At 40.9% G+C, this 17,803-nt stretch overlaps 1 protein-coding gene across 1 annotated transcript in view; it reads left to right on the top strand.

The window, feature by feature from the left end:
* GRIN2C (glutamate ionotropic receptor NMDA type subunit 2C) overlaps positions 1-17,803 on the top strand; it is a 97,551-nt gene that overhangs the window by 45,151 nt on the left and 34,597 nt on the right. The window contains exons 4-5 of the mRNA XM_060764727.2: positions 4,317-4,431; positions 13,858-14,069. Of these exons, the coding sequence (XP_060620710.2) occupies positions 4,317-4,431; positions 13,858-14,069 (327 nt within the window). The remainder of the gene's footprint in view (positions 1-4,316; positions 4,432-13,857; positions 14,070-17,803) is intronic.

Raw genomic sequence — 17,803 nt, 5'->3', positions numbered from 1 at the left:
TTCATGTGAAGGTTACCTCAGGTAAAAACCTGGAGCTGGAAGACACAATCCAGTTCTCCTGCTCACCTTCTCAGTTGTAACTCACCCCTTGTAATCCAGTCATTCAATTTCTGCCATATCCACCCATCTCTTTGTTTTATCTCTTTCTCTCATTCATACACATTGCAGATTGGCCCTTATGGGCACTGGTGTATCTGTAGAGCTGGCAAGTTTATTTTGGGATGGAGTTCCTATATCTTTAAATGTTACCATAAATTTAGCCAGGCAGAACTATGTTCTGTCTCCTTCTTCTCCCAACATGGCCATCTTTGCCCCGCCCCCGCCCCCTGGGCAACATAACAATTTCCAGGCTGTTGTAGGTTTTTCCGGGCTATATGGCCATGTTCTGGAGGCAATTTTTCTCCTGACGTTTCACCTGCATCTATGGCAAGCATCCTCAGAGGTAGTGAGGTGAGGTGAGGATGCTTGCCATAGATGCAGGCGAAACGCCAGGAGAAAAATTGCCTCCAGAACATGGCCATATAGCCCGGAAAAACCTACAACAACCCAGTGATTCCGGCCATGAAAGCCTTCGACAATTTCCAGGCTGATGGAAAGAATATTCTCTGTTCTCATAGCTGGATATACAACATTGAAGGTCATTATTGCTGTGTTTCCCATTATAAGAGCATAGCGATATAAACTCTCTTCACCTCTTCTCAGCTTTTCACCAGCCAGCAAATGGCTAATGGTTGTAGCACCTTAAAGGTGGATTTTAAGGATATAGGAGAAGATTTGTCATAATTCCGCCTGATGGGTTTATATATCATCTTTCCTTGATCCAGGCTCTTTAATTGTTAAAGCTACAGGAGCCCTGCCTTCATCCAGGCAACCCTATGTGGCAATAGGAAGGAAAAAAGGGGAGAAGCAAAGGAAGACACAGGAATTGTAGCTCAGAGGGGTGGCAAAGCTTAAAGGATGAAGAAGTCAACTGAGTGAAACATTTTTTAATTTCCACATTTTAATTAACACTTCTGGAGTGTGACACTCCATAATTGAGTAGCATTTTAACATGGGGATTATTTAAATCCAAGGGTGTAATTCTGATGGGTACTTCCCCAATCATAAAAGCATTCTGTGACAATTAATCTTATAAAAATAAATTGGACTGCCAGTAGGGGACCAATGTGAAAGTCAATTCCTCCATGCTAGAGGCCTTGGTATCATTGGCATGGCTGAGAAAGTGGACTGGATGGTGGCTAGTGGGACAGGATTAGGAGACTTGATAAAATTAAGATGAACCATGCAAGCTCAATTCACTTTATAGTCTGGGATGTAGGGTGTTAGTCATTCATTTATCCATGTGCTGCTTTGCCTTGCTTGTCCTGCATGGCAGGGGGTTGGATTAGATGACCCATGTGGTCTCTTCCAACTCTGTGATTCTATACCTTGTGTTCTGAATTCAGAGACCATTTGGAATGAGATGTATTCTTGAAGAATATTGCTTCCTGTGGACTAGCAATATATAATTTTGGTGAGGTCCATTCAACAGCAGGCACAGTGAAAAAAGGGAAAGCCATATCATCTCATAGCATTTGGAGGCATAGGACTTCAGCCTAAAATGAAACTGATCGATTTCACATCTCTTTCCTTGTCTTTACATGCACCCTTTCTTTAGACCAGAGTAGTCACTGTGTGTTTGTTTTCAGTCCTAACCAAGGGCAAGGAGTGATGGAACCTGCAGTCCAACAACTCCTGGAAAGCCACATATTTCCTGTCCCTGCTTTATGACGTCACAGTGTTAAATTTCTGGAGGAGCTTTGTCACATTTTTATTGTCTTGGGGCTTACAACAATTGTAAATATTAAACTATTATATGCTGGGTATTTCTGTTTTCATCCCCAGTATTTAACTGGGTACCTCCAAACACTGATATGTACACTGTTCTCATTCCTACTAACATTAATATGGGGATTGGTTCCTGATCTTTTCCAAGAGTGGGTGGAAGAAATTTATCAGTAATACATTAGAAAGTTAAATAATGCAATGGATCTAACTGCAGGAAATATTTGCATTTTCTCCAATGCAAATGCACACAAAGTATTTTATGCAATATAACTCAACATATATCAAAATGAAGCAAAGGAACATTAAGAAGCACATTTTCTTAGAAGCACTGTGAAGTATGGCCACCTCCTATTTAGAAATGGGAGGAGCCTTGATAGCATAATGGGTTAAACTCTTAAGCCAGCAGGACTGGCGACTGAAAGGCCGGCCGTTCAAATCCAGAGAGCGGTATGAGCTCCTGTCTGTCAGCTCCAGCTTCTCATGCAGGGATATGCAAGAAACCACCCACAGAATGGTAAAACATCTGGGCATCCCCTGGGCAATGCCTTTGCAGACAATCAATTCTCTCACACCAGAAGCGACTTGCAGTTTCTCAAGTCACTCCTGACATGAAAAAAAACTTAGAAATGGGAAAGGAATGTGTTAGTTTCACATTTTATATGCACCTACCATATTTGTACTTTCTAAACTAATTCATGACCCATGAGATAATTATTTAGTTTCTGCACGTTTTGGAGTTTTGGAGTGCAGCTCTATTTAAAAAGGCATACAAAATTACTTGTATTATAGGAAACAAAATTGAATACAATCATTTCCCCCATGAATCTAGAGAAATGTGTACAAAATAGCATCTCTTAGGAGATGTGTGTAAAAACATTTATTGAGTTTAGGTGAACTTTTTAATAATGTGTGTGTGTGTGTTAATATGTGTATATGTCTCCATATAGAAATGGGCTATAAGGACCAAAAAGTTTCAGTATCCAGCCCTGATCTGATGTAAAGAAATCACAGCCTACCCTCTCAGATTATTGGCCCTAGGGAGCCTCATACCACACAAAAATGATGGGACAGTGACAGCACAGCAGCCAAATGGTTGTATCACAACAGCTTTCTGTTAGCTGCTGAACTTACAGATACCTATGCTGAACACTAAAAATAGCCTCAGATAACATACACCATGTGTGGTTTGAATCTTTTCATAGAATCATATAGTTGGAAGAGGATCACTAAGGGCATTCAGTCCAACCCCCTGCCATGCAGGAAAAGCATAATCCAAACACCCCTCACAATCAGGGGTACTTTTTGTGCATGGCAGGAGGTTGTACTGGATGCCTTTTTTGGTCTCCTCCAACTCTATGATTCCATGATTTCTTAAGCCCTGTTTCCTTACATGTCCAGCACTTTTTAAAAACTGTCTGCTGTACTGTCTGAATACATAAGAAACCAGGTCTTGCTGAGGTACGTTTGCTATTTAAGGTAGAGAATGGTGGCAACAAAAGCCTGAAATGGGCAGAATTTGCAAAATCTGGTAAATGTCTTTTGAACAAGGAGATTAAAATGTGCTGCTGTAGTGGAGCATCCACAGTCCACATGAGGTCAGCGTCGATCTCTCTGCAGTTTTTGGACAGTACCAATGAACTAGCAGCTAGAATAGCAAGATAGTTCTTTAAATACTGTACCTTTTCCTATCACTTTAGGAAAAAAACCAGTGGTTTTAATTCATAGCAAGGTATACATGTGGAGCACATAGAACTTCTCTCTGAGGAATTGGATGAAGTGGTAGAAGTATAGAATCTGGCTTTTAATTTTTTTTAACAAGGTCTGTAGGGAACATACACACTGTTCAAAAGGGGAATTGCACTCCTAAATGCCTCATGGAAGTACCACCCTCCAGAGCTATCTATTCCACAGTTGAATGACTCTTCCAGAAAAAAAATCTTCCTTAATATTTAGAGTAAATCTTTTTTCCATACAACTTGAATCCAGTGATTCATATTCTAGTCTCTGGAGCAGCAAAGACTCGAACACAATCTAATTGGAAATGTTTACTTCTTGCACTCAGTTTTGGCAGTGCACAATGACAAGAAAGGGGGGAATTGGGCCCCAACATGTCAAAGTTGACAATTCCTGGGGGGTTATTTTCCGTGTCAGGAGCGACTTGAGAAACTGCAAGTTGTTTCTTGTGTGAGAGAATTGGCCATGTGCAAGTATGTTTCCCAGGGGATGCCTGGATGTTTTGATGGGTTTTTTTACCATCCTTGTGGGAGATTTCTCTCATGTCCCTGCATGGAGTACTTTAAATAAGTCACATATTAACAACACTACTTTGAAAGTGATGAAGCCTAGATGGTTGTTGAAAGGTCAAGAGGGAAAGATCACTTTTCTACCAAAGGCAGGATAAATGATTATATTATATGGAGAAAATATGGAACGTAACAATCTCCAATTTTCCTTTGGCAATTTGAAGCACTTTCACTTGTTCTCAACAGGCACTTGCTCAATGTGACCTGGGAGGATAGAGATTTCTCCTTCAATGAAGGTGGCTACTTGGTGCGGCCCACTATGGTGGTGATTACATTGAATCGACATCGGCTCTGGGAGATGGTGAGAGTTTCTCTTTTTCTCTCTTTCTATGAGTTCAAGCAAGGCTGCTATGAATATATCTGCCTCATTTTCCAGATGTGCCTTCCACAGTTCATACCCAAGCTCCCCTGTTAAGATTTCTTGGTGTTCTGAATGGATAGCTATCATGGAGACATAAGGGCAGAATTTGGATTTTATATGTGCAGTGTCCAATTCCATTTTGTCATGCAGGAACATACAATCAAAGCACTCCCAAACGATGACCATCCAGCATTTGTTAACAATCTCCAAAGAAGGAGACTCCACCATACTGAGAGGCAGCATATTCTCCTGTTGAGCAGCTCTTATCATGAGGAAGTAGTTTAGATGGAATATCTTCTCCTGTTGTTTGAATCCATTGCTGTATCTTTCAGTGTCTAGAGCAGCAGAACATGAGCTTGCTGCATCTTCAATGTGATATCATTTGAAATGATTAAACATAACTAGTATGTCACCATTTAAACTTCACTTCTTCAGACTTAACATACCCACCTCCCTTGGCCTCTCCTTTCGGGTCATGGTTTCCAGGCCATTTATCATTGTGGTTTTTTTCTTCCGGACACATTCCAGCTTATCAGGGACCTTGAACTGTGGTAGTCAGAACTGGGCACAGTATTCAAGGTGAGGTCTGACCAGCGGAGAATACACTGGGGGCTTTGGTATCCACTGGGATTTCGTTCTAGGATCTCCTTTGGGTACCAAAATCTATGGGTTCTTTAGTGCTAACTTTTTACCTATTCTGCACTGCATTTCCCCTGCTTCATCATATGTTCCATTTTCCCAGGATGAATTCTGTTTTCTTTTGGGGAGAACATTGTGGCAAATAAGGTGTCGAGTGTATATGCCTGTCCCCTATTAGCATTTTGTCATCTTCTTCAAGCAGTGGCAGTCCTTTTTCCTTGTTCTTTCTTTTGCTGCGGACTTGACCAAAAAAGCCCTTTTTACTGTTTTTGACCTTTCTAATAAGACTGAGTTTATTATACGCTTCAACTTTTCTGTCTCCCTACATGTAGTTGTGGTATTCACTTGAATTCCTTTTTGGCAATTTCCTGCTTCTTCCATTCCTTGTACATGGCCCTTTTAATATCTCAATTGAAAGTTTTTTAGGCTTTCTTTCTGGATTTTAAACACCTCCCATTTTTCCTCCTCATTGGAACTGTTTGAAATTATCCCTTCAATATCTCACTGTTATGAGCCTCCCATTTATCATGAACAAGTAGACTATAACATAACCACTTTTCCTCATGAGGAAGTTTAGAAGATAACATAAGCAATTTTACAGTACATATATTTTAACAGTTTAACAAAAAAAAGATTGAAAATTTCATATGTAATCGCCCGTGTCTGCTACTTGTATTCATCCCTTTTTCACTGTTTTCGTCCTCTCTCTCCCGTTCACCCCAGTCCTTCCAGGAACAGTCATAGACTTTCTTTGTCATTCATTCTATTTGTTGGATCGTAAGGATAGTCTGGTTCAATCCCTTATATTTTCAGTTCCCCTTTGCCTTGGCTATCAATTTTCCCCATTCATTGAAATCTCAGGCATAAGACTGCCACATTATTCAGCAGTTTTCTGGTTTTCCGATGTGCCTTTCCAGAATAGGAACTCCAGCAATATGTCCCAGAAGCACTTTATCAGAGTTTTAAGATTGTCTGCACACTGTACTTACCCTAAATTCCGACATACCATCTGTCACACCCAGCACTTTTTAATATGTACCCTTCACATTTGGCCCAGCCCTAGTTTTATTGTGCCACGGTGTATTGTTTTTATTGTTTATTGCTATTGTTTTATTGTTTGATTTGCTTTAAGTTATGTGTTTTGTTATGCTGTTGTTTTTATTGAGGCCTTGGCTGGTGTAAGTCCTTTGGGAGATGTCCTTCGGGAGATGCTAGCGGGGTACAAATAAAGATATAATAATAATAATAATAATAATAATAATAATAATAATAATAATAATAATAATTTTCTATGTCAAAGAGCATTAGTATTTTCCTGGCTCAAGGGTCAAAATAACTCAATGAACTCTGGGCATTACTCATCTTGACCTTAGACCATCCACTTCTTACCCAGGTGTAGCAGAAATGGATGAGTGCATAGAGGGAGTAAACCCTCTCCACTGCCTCCCATCCTGGGATCCTTTCACACTACATATTACCACCCTAATATGATTCTGTCTTAGCTGCCATAACATCATCCTATGGAATCCTTGAATTTCTATTGAGGGAGGGACATTTAGATTCCCCAGCCAATGAGCTCCACTGGTGCTTCTGATCCAACCTCCAATTCCAGGATTCCATAGGTTGAAACCATGGCAGTTCAACTGGAATCATAATTCTAAAATTGTGTAGTGTGAAAGGGCTTCAGCTTTAAAATCCAGAGGAATGTAATAGAGTTCCTGGTATTTAGCTATCCTATGTGGCAGTTTGAAAAAGAAGGTCTCTCCATTGAAAACAAATTTTCTTCCACCCTAGTTTGTGAATACTGGGAGAAGAATAAATGGTTGAATGAACCTCCCTTCTGATTAAACTTCCCTTCTGATATTGGTTGCAATCTGGGCTAGGGCTTTGAGCCAATTACATGTCAAGAAATAAAAGATAGAGAAGCAGCTTCATGTTGTGTAGTTTAACACATGAATATGACATTATGCGGAGGTAGAAGGGGTACCATTTGCTGTTCAGTGTGAAGTGACAAAATATCTCCGGCAGGCCTCCCACACTTGGCATTGTCCTTTGAAGAAAAATTGCATTCATTCCTTCTTTCATGGTTTTTATCTGTCAGGAATTTTCTGTCATTGATGTGTCCAATTGTGACAGAATGTCATTGTGACAGTATGTCATTCACCTGATCATATTCTAATATTTTGCCTCCCGTTGACAATGATAGAGTCAATTAATTCTACAAAACATTATGAGTTATAGGAAGAGATCACTAGCATTCCTCTGTGCCCCCCAATTACTTCATTTTTGCACCGTGATTATATTCTGCTTTTACAAGTCAACGATAATAACAAGTATTTGCTTGTGATAGATAAACACTGCTGTTGCTGGTATATGTGGGAGTATAATTATCCTATCTAATATATTGTGTTTCTAAATAGTTCTGGTTGGTTTTGCACTCTGTTTGGAAGCTTGCCATCACTACTCTGAAGGAGATAAATGCTGTCAGTGGAATAATACGGGTGTTAATTAAGTAAGCCCTGTTGTTTATGTAAATGCTTCTCACCGACACTTTCTTTTCATGATATGATTGTCCCTGGGCTGTGAAAATGCTCTCCTGTGTATCTTAACAATGATTACTTTGATGTTGTCAATATTTCTATTGGAATGAAAAAGAGAATGTTATATGCAGAAAAAATATGCCTGTATTTGCAATGTTAGAATATACATTTTTGGTGATTTCCCTTAGTTGTCAATGGATTTAGAGATTGGAAAGGAAGCAAATTGACTTTAAAACTAAGAATTCACATTTTCTTCCTCAATCATTCTTCGATGGGCTTATTCTAGGTCTCATTAAGGAGAAAAGCAAAAGTAATTTATTTTATTTATTTATTATTTATTATTTGGACTTGTATGCCGCCACTCACCTGGGGCTCGGAGCGGCTTACAAGAATGGCTAAAATCTAACAAAATTTAAAAGCAATTTAAAACAATTTAAAAACGGCAATATCAAACATTAAATCCTGTCGAAACAGGTATGTCTTACATGCCCTGCGGAAAGCTGGTAAGTCCCGCAAGGCACGGACTTCAGGTGGCAGAATATTCCAGGGTGATGGTGCCACTGCTGTGAAGGCTCTGCGTCTGGTTGCTGTTAGACGCAAGGTCTTGACACTGGGAATTTCCAATAGATCTTGGTCCTCAGAACGGAGGGATCTCTGGGGTTGGTAGGGGGTGAGGCGGTCCCTCAGATACATCACCCCCAGACCATGCAAGGCCTTAAAGGTGAGTACTATCACTTTGAAAGTGATCCGGTGCTCAATTGGTAACCAATGCAGCTGTAGTAAGATTGGGGTTATGTGGCATCTCATCGGAATTCCCGCAAGAAGCAGAGCAGCTGCGTTTTGTACCAACTTGAGCTTCTGGATCACCGACAGAGGAAGGCCAATGTAGAGGGCGTTACAGTAGTCCAGTCTTGATATGACCGTGGCTTGGATCACTGTAGCTAGGTCGTCCCTGGACAGATAGGGGGCCAGCTGTCTGGTCTGCCGCAGATGAAAAAAGGCGGTTCTGCTAACGGCGGATACCTGGGCCTCCATCGTCAGCAGACGGTCCAAAAGGACTCCCAGACTCAATGATGATGGGCGTAGCGCCTCACCATCCAGGGTAGGCAGCTGGATATCCCCACTGCCCGGTCGACCCAGCCATAGGATCACTGTCTTTGCTGGATTCACCCTCAACCTGCTGGCACGCAGCCATCCAGTAACGGCTTCGAGGCACTGATGGAAACAATCGGGTACAGAGTCTGGTCGGCCTTCCATCTTCAGCACCAGCTGAGTGTCATCGGCGTACTGATAACACTCAAGCCCAAAACCTCGAACCAGCTGAGCAAGTGGTTGCATATAGATGTTAAACAACAGAGGGGAGAGAATGGCCCCCTGAGAAACCCCACAAGACAGAGGGGACCTCTCAGAGACCAGGCCTCCCCTCTCCACTCGTTGTCCACGGTTGTGAAGAAAGGGGGACAGCCAGTTTAAAGCTGTCCCCCTGACTCCAGCAACTGCAAGGCAGTGGGTCAAAAGATTGTGGTCGACTGTGTCAAATGCCGCTGTGAGATCCAATAACACAAGCAGCACTGACCCGCCCTGGTCCAGCTGGCATCGAAGGTGATCTGTGATGGAAACCAGCACAGTCTCTGTCCTGTGCCCCGCACGGAAGCCGGACTGGAAGGGATCTAGTCCGGCTGTGTCGTCTAGGAATTGCTGCAACTGCTCCGCTGCTGCCCTCTCAATCACCTTGCCCAGAAACGAGAGATTCGAAACTGGGCAGTAACTGGAGGGAACCGAACAATCTAAGTCTGGTTTCTTCAGCAGGGGAGAGACCACCACCTCTTTTAAACCCTCTGGAAAAACTCCTTGCTCAAGGGAGCTGTTTATAATCTTCAACAGAGGGTCGCATAATCCCTCCAAGGAGAATTTCACCAACCAAGAGGGACACGAATCGAGGGAGCAGGTGGTCGGTCTAGCTGCAGCTATGAGCCTATCGACAGCCCCTGCGTCCAGCGGGCTGAACCGGTCGAGGATGGGCCCAGCAAGTGGCCACGGAGTCTCAAGTTCTCTCACTGTATCAATTGTGGCGGGGAGGTCCCGGCGAAGTAGCGAGATCTTGTCTGCAAAATAGCTCTGAAAAACCTTGGCTGAAGGGGCCTGATCACCACTTTTTGGGACGGTAGGAACCGTCGTTAGAGATCGAATTATTTTGAACAATTTTGCCAGGCGTGAGATAGCAGATGCTATCAAAGAAGCATAATATACTCGCTTTGCCTCGGTGATAGCATGCTCATAGGACTCCCTAAATGCCTCATTTCAGAGCTAAAATTTGAAACCACCAGTTAATTGCCTCAAAATAAGCTTTGAAGACTGCACAATTATAATATTCTCAAAATTGAAAAGCCACAAGAAGACCTGATTCGAAATAGTAAATATCATGTTTCACTGGTGCAAAAGGTCTGGCAGCCAAACTTAATTTTCAAACTGGGTAAAAATGTCATGAGATTCCCAAAATTTGATAACTTAAAAAAAAAACTTCTGGCAAGATAGCAGGGTGATCATTGTGGGTCTAGATTCTCCATGGGGCAGTTTGTTTAGAGCCTGTTATCGGAGAGCTGTTTGGCACTCCAGATTAACCCAGGTTGAGGAATAATGGATCCTGAAGGAGATCCCAATGAGTGCAATCCCTCATCACCCCATCAGAGAGGTTTCTTTACCAAGCTGCAATTGGTAGCGGTGGAAAAGGAATGTCAAGGGGGAGGGAGAAAAGTCACCAGTCCCAGCCAAAAAACCTTTTAGGATATCTACACTACAATCAGAAGTGAAAGGAGAAGGAAAAAGCAAACTCCAAACTTCAACTGCAAACAGCAAGTATAAGCATAAGATGATTTAATGAGGACTTTAAAAGGACTTAACTATTAAGAAGTTCATAGAATCGTAGAATAATAGAGTTAGAAGAGACCACATGGGCCATCTAGTCCAACCTCCTGCCATGTAGGAAAAGCACAATCAAGTACCCCTGACAGATGGCCAATAAAGAGAATAAAACTGAAGAGAGACTTTCTCCCCCCACCCACCACCAAAAAAGGGGAAAAATACTAACAATAAATAAGTTTATATGAAATACCTAAGAAGAGGGAGAAGGCCTTGAGATTGTTTAAATTCCAAAGAGATAGATAGACTATGGAAGCCAACCAGCAAGCAGCCACGTGGAGACTCTGGAGACCAACGGAACTGGAGCTTATGTCAAACATCTGTAGATGTCTTACAGACTATTAGATCTCATTCTTAAATGAATTTCAAAAGAACAAGAGAAAAATTTTCAATATATGGTGTCAGTGGTCAGGATATTATTTGCAAAGCATACAATGCAAACAGTGGAATAATGGAAAACGAAGCTCATGGAACTCCGAAATGGACAAGCTGTCCAGACGGCTACAGAATCAGGATGCAAATCCTTACAAAAAATATTGGGAACCATTAATGGTCTACTTGAAAAATCTAAAAATAACGATTGACTTCTTAAATTGAATAAAGTACATTGAACCAACAAGGGATTCAACAGCATCAATTGAATAACAATTGATGAAAATAGTTTTCCAACATTATTGAGAACACAAGGTGGAGTTGCCTCTACAAGTTGCCTATCTTCTTTTCCATTCCTAATTTTTTAAAAACAAAACAATATACTGAACATAAAAATGTTTTTTTATAAAAGACTTGGAAGACAAGCCATCCTAAGAAGAATTTGAATGAATTGTGGCCATTATGACTATAGAGTGTATGGCCTTTATTGACATCAACTCTAACACTATTTAGAAGCTCCTCACTCTAAAGCAGGGGTCCTCAAACTTTTTAAACAGAGGGCCAGGCCACAGTCCCTCAAACTGTTGGAGGGCCAGATTATAATTGGAAAAAAACATGAATGAATTCCTATGCACACTGCACATATCTTATTTGTAGTGCAAAAACCACTTAAGAACAATACAATAATTAAAATGAAGAACAATTTTAACAAATATCAATGTATTAGTATTTCATTGAGAAGTGTGGGCCTGCTTTAGGCTGATGAGATAGGATTGTTGTTTTGTGCTTTCAAGTCATTTCAGACTTAGGTTGACCCTGAGCGAGGGCCGAGTAAATGACCTTGGAGGGCCGCATCCGTCCCCCGGGACGTAGTTTGAGGACCCCTGCTTTAAAGGATGCACAAAGTAAAACAAAAAACCTTTGAGATAATTCCCGTAACCAACTCTGGTGCAGATATCAATTTTCTTCACCATGATTTATGAAAACCTATGCGTCCAATTTTATGTCTTTGATTGTTCCATTGCCTTCACAATCAACTCTGCTTGTGAGTTAGAAATAGACTTTGCTGTTCCAAAAAAAGAAATAAGAAATCAGTAGAACTTAAAAATGATTTAACACTGGTGAGATCATGTTTTTATTTGTTACATTTTCTAAATATCTGATAGTACAACCTCTCCACATTTGCAGTTTTGATTTTTGCAGATTGGATGATTCACAGATCTTATTAAAAGGTTTATCTCTAGGAATTTCTACCAAAAAAATCAATCATGCGCTTGATTGTCTACATGATTTTACCTGCATGCTCAATTCATCTTTAACAGCTTTACTTTGAGGCTCTGCACTGCCACAGGTCAAGGTGTCTCGTGACAGTAGAAAGGGCTTTTTGAGTGATAAGGCTCTGGAACTAGCACTGGACAAGTATCCTCCAGATTACCAGTATAAGCATGTAGATGGGGCTTTGCATTCTGCCAACATCAAATAAAACCTTGGCTATCTTGTCTAATTGAGTTGCATACTTTTCCTCTTGCTAGGATTGAAAGTCAAGGTGCGTGATTGTGGGCAGTGGGTGTAAAATGTAATGGTCATCTTAGATTTTAGGCCAACATTGTGAGACTCCACATGATATTTTGAACAGGAAAACTCATGTTTTGGCAACTTCTCTCATATTAAGTGTTCTTGTTCTACAAGCGCACCAGTTTGATCAGTTTATCGCATAGTTTCTGTTGCCATAGTACATTAAAATTATACCAAATAGAAAGAAAACAAGAAAATATTTTAAAGGTATTTTTAAAAATTGGAGCAACGTAGAATAATTCTGTGCATTCTGAAGAATAAAACACCAACGATACTGATTTTATTTTGTTGATCTGGTAAAACAACAGTGTTGACTCATTAGGCATGTGCAATTGGAGTAGTGAAGACATTCTAAAATTTCTATTCAATGCATAATTGTATGGAATGTTCATTTTAATCCATATAATGGTAATGTTTTTCCTCCTGCATATGATAAGGAGTAGGGTTTGGCTTCTCCAGGGAAGCATTTCAAATACTCACCCTCAAGCTTTCTGGTGAGAACATTACTCAGCTGTTGGCTGCAATGCCGAAGTAACAGGGTTACAAATTAGATGGCAGATGGGGAGCAGGAGACCTGGGGTGAGCAGTAAGCCAGGCTGTATTCCACCTAGTTTCTGGAGCTGGGCATACGCTATTAAGCAAAAGGAAACCGCTCCACGCTTTCTCTATTTTAAATCCAAATGCCTTCTGCCTGCAGGTTATGATCCAGTTTATGTGCAGTCTCTATAAATAATTATCCCATTCTGCCAGTTTCCACTAGGACTTTTTAAAGTCCAGCACATTTAAAGTGAATATCACCAAATCTATTTCTAAAATAATAAATGTTCTCTCATATAGTTCCTTGCAGCAGGAGTGGGTGACCAAAAATGCCTCCATATAATTGGAGTGGGGAAGAAATAAAACATCTGTCTTCTCCATCCAGACAGAACAAGCTGAATGTTAACTGCCCTCCTTTGCCTGTTGGCCTGTCATTATCATCAAATAGTCTGATGAATTGTTTTAGATTATAACTATCTGGAGGCTGTAGATGGTTTTGTCTACAAAGGGTAAAGGTTGGCTTTAGCTTTCAGTTCTGATGCTCCGCAATTTTGACTGCTTTTTTTGTTTTCTGGAGTCATAACATGGTACTGTTCTGTCTTTGAACTATAAAGCAATGAATACATTTGACTCTCTTGTCTCCCTTCCTTATCTCATTTGCTAAATATGTCCTGATTGATTGTGTACAATTCAAAATGGCTTTGCACAGCCTGGATGAGATAGGCAGGGGACTTGTTGAATTAGGGCACTCCTCTCATGTGATCTTCTTAACTTTCTTGCACAGGTGGGGAAATGGGAGAAGGGGGTCATCCAGATGAAATACCCTGTGTGGCCACGCTATGGATCCTTCCTGCAGCCCATGGCAGACAATCGTCACCTCACAGTTGCCACTCTGGAGGAAAGACCTTTTGTGATTGTGGAGAACACAGATCCTTCCACAGGAGTCTGCGTCCGTAATACCGTTCCTTGCCGGAAGCAGCCCAACCACACGGAGAGGTAAAGGAGGGGAAAGAAGGAAATGGAAAGAATTGAAAGATGGGGTAATTGTAGGGATTTCTGGAGTAAACTTAGAGGAGGGATAAAATTGTCTTCAGTTTTAGAGTTGGATTACTTGAACAGTAAAGAAATACAATTTTCCCCTAACTTGACTTTCCGGAAAACTTTTGTGTTATTATTGTTGTGTGCCTTCAAGTCATTTCTGACAATGACAACTGTAAGGCAACCCTGCGGTTTTCTTGGCAAAGTTTCTTGGGGTGGGATTCCTTTGCCTTTGTCTGAGGCTCAAAGAGTTTCACTTGCCTCATGTCACACAGTAGATTTCTATGGCCAAGAAGGGATTTGAACTCTGGTCTCCGGAGTCATAATTCAACTTTCAAACCACTACTCCATGCTGGCTTGCTTTCCAAGATAGCCCATATTCTCTTTTTTCTAACCAATATTGTATGCTTTTAAGGCCATTTTAGCTAGTATTTCTATATGCCTTCTTTTTCCTCACAGAAAGGCCAAACAATGCAGATAGGCACAATCTAGGCATGACTCTAACAAGATGAGAGGTTCCATTCATGCCTCATAATTATAGTGCTATTATTATTATTATTATTATTATTATTATTATTATTATTAGATTAGCACCATCTCTAATGGTATTCCGCAAAAAAGTGAAGACCTGGCTGTTTGAGCAGGTGTTCGAATAATGAGTGCAATGATTGGTTAATGAACACTGGAATGGATCAATGGATGACGAATCTGGATCATGTTTTGATGATGAGACGATAGTGAATGGCTACTGTAGTAATTGTTTATTGTTTATTAATTGTGCAATGTGTTAAGTTGTTAACTGTTTTTATACTGTAACATTGAATCCTGCTGTCTCTTATTGTTGTGAACTGCTGTGAGTCGCCTTCGGGCTGAGAACAGCGGTATATAAATAAGGTAAATAAATAAATAAATAAATAATTATTATTATTATTTAATTATAGTGCTATTATTTCACTGTGACACCATCCTATAGAACTGTGGACTTTGAACTTTGTTCAGAGGTGCTAGAGGAGCTGTCTGCCTAACAGTTTTAAGCTCCTGACCCATACTGCAAATCTCAGGATTACGTGGATCAAAGCATCTAAGTTAAAGTGAGATAATAATGCTATAATCATGTAGTCTGAATAGATACATCTAGTTGCAAGCCAGCTGGATCAAATAATGCCAGGATTGTATGATGAACAAGCCTACAAATAGGGCTTAAGCAAATAAAAGTTTCTGCTGTACTGTATTAGTCCTCTAGATACTGTTGAACTGCAAATTTGAGTAACCTAACAGTGGTAGTGAAAATGCCTCCTAAGAACAGATACAATCTTTTGATTTTGTGAGAATATCTGAAATGGAGAAATGTACCCTTTCTGTCAGAGCCTGTGCAAATTAAGCAGAACATACTTGTCATGCCACCTCCTGTCTGACGTATGTTGAATGGGAGGGAGTGGGGAGAAAGAGCAGCGATGTTCATTTTGCGGATGTGGAGTGTTTTGCTAATATCCTAAGTCAAAGGATGGGTGTGGAAATCCAGAATTGGCAACCTAATGGCATACTCTGGACATGTTGGACTATAATTCCCTTCACCCCATCTGATATGGCCAGTGCTAACTGGAAATGATGGACAGTGTAGTTCAACACAACTGGAGGAGACCAGTTTGAGGGATGCTGCTGTAGTGAGTAATCTTTCCATTTCATTCAATATGTGATTCAGCATACTTCCTTGAATCTGTTTCGAGTCAGGGAAAGAATATGAACCTCTCACAGGTTCCAGCACAGGCAACCAAGATTCCTTCTAAAAGAACATCAGAAGTTGGAAGGGGAAGAAAGAACCTAAATTAAGATATTTTAAATATTCACATAATATTAATACAAGCAATGCTGAATCATGGCTGCAAAAATCTTTGCTGTTAGTCTGAAATACAATTTGCTCTCTTCTCAGATACCAGATGTGGGAATTACCTTGACTGGTGGAAAAGTTACCAGTCAATTAAGATTTCAGAAGGAAAAAGACAAATGTAGTTAGCTTTAGCAAACCAATGACGCTTTGCTAACTAAAACTTGGTGATCATATCATCAGTATTCCCCCATCCTTCTTTCTCCCAAGGGTCCTTCTTCACAGACTGAATTTCTGTAAGACAGGAGGAAATTCAGTTAAGTGCAGTTTTTCCCATCACTACATCTGCATGCAGGGGAATGGCTCATTCACTGAGGGCCTTTCCAGACAGCCTCATAATTTGGAATGAAGAAGTGGGCAAAAAATCACGGTACCTGAAAGCCAAACTTGGAGAGGTCAGTCCCAGCAAATAGTCCCCTGGCATCCTAAAAGGTTTGTTTGTAGCGGATTTGAGATATCTGCAAAATGGATATTGCATATCCACCTGAAGTTTTCTTTTAATTTTTTTATTGACTCTCTAAGATGAGCTGGACTTTATAAGCACTGATGCAGATATATGAATGTGCACATAAGGAGATTTCTTGTCATTATCTCTCCTTACCCTCCTGCCTTTACGTTTGTTCTCTTGAACCCCATTTCCTTTTGGGGTCACTTGCCTGCCATGCTGGTACCGACTGTGTAAATTCAAGCTCTGTTTAATTTCATAAATCTGAGGACAAAGGAATGGTTGCAGAGAGTTCTCATGGGAATTGCTTTCCATTTGTGCTTCCATTTAGCAACCTGTGTGTCCATGGTTCCATCTGTTTACAACCCTCATCAGCTGTTTTGGGATTTAAAAATGTGCACATGCACTGGAGCAGCCCACAGAGCATACCATAATGAAGTCCTATGTTTTTCTTGAGTGTAGGTATATACAGTGGTGTGTATATGTGCATTTTTTGGCTGAACTTAGATTTTAAGCACACCTTTCAAACCTGTGTTTTTCAGCTGATTATGTGATTCAGCTCGCATTTGTGGCAAGTGTCATCTAGCTGCCTCCCTCCCCTTTTTATCCCAGTTTCTCTCAGATTTTAGGGCCTGTGTAGAAGTCCTGATTATCTCTTTTTCTTGAACCTATTTGCCAAAGGTAGAGCAGCCCCACCTAAAGAAAATGGTGGCAGCCCCTAAGGAAGAAAAGGCATTTTCCCTTGGATAGGGATCAGAGGACTATTCCAACACTGATAAGTGTGGGTGATTCTAGCTAGAGCTGGGCTTTGTTTAAGGGCTGAAGCTCTCAGTGCAATGTCTCTGGCTTTCAGGCCTAGTTGAAACTCCTGACACTAGGAGTAGTCCCTGGAGCAGTGTCATCCCATCTAGTTCTATGCCTTAGAACTGGAGTATTTCCCAGCAGGCTGGCTGGTGAGCGTGATCATCATTTATACTTCCAGGACAGCCTATGTGTGGCAACCCAGCCTGCAAATTTCAAGACTATGACTTCTCCTCCGAACCAGCTAGCTGGGAAGGTGGGGATGGCAATTAGGCTGGCCGGCACAAACCCTGTTGGGACTCAACCTGAAAAGTTTGCCTACTGCTATTAATCAACTGTCTGTTGCAGTTCTGCAGTTCTCTGGTCAAGGTTGTATCAAGCTGGGTGAAGATACAGTTACTTTCTTCCTCTAAAATCAGTTCAGGTTGAAAACTGGCAGAAGGCATCCATTTGTTACAGGAACAGAAATTCTGAAATGCCTTTCTCAGTGTTATGCACAATGCCTGACTGGAGCAGGCTACCAAGGGAGGACCGGCAGGAAAACGTCTTATAGCCGGATGC

This window comes from Anolis sagrei, chromosome 2, assembly GCF_037176765.1.
Source record: "Anolis sagrei isolate rAnoSag1 chromosome 2, rAnoSag1.mat, whole genome shotgun sequence".
Taxonomy (NCBI): domain Eukaryota; kingdom Metazoa; phylum Chordata; class Lepidosauria; order Squamata; family Dactyloidae; genus Anolis; species Anolis sagrei.
Note: the sequence above shows the minus strand (reverse complement) of the source record. Positions and strands in the feature narration are given on the sequence as shown.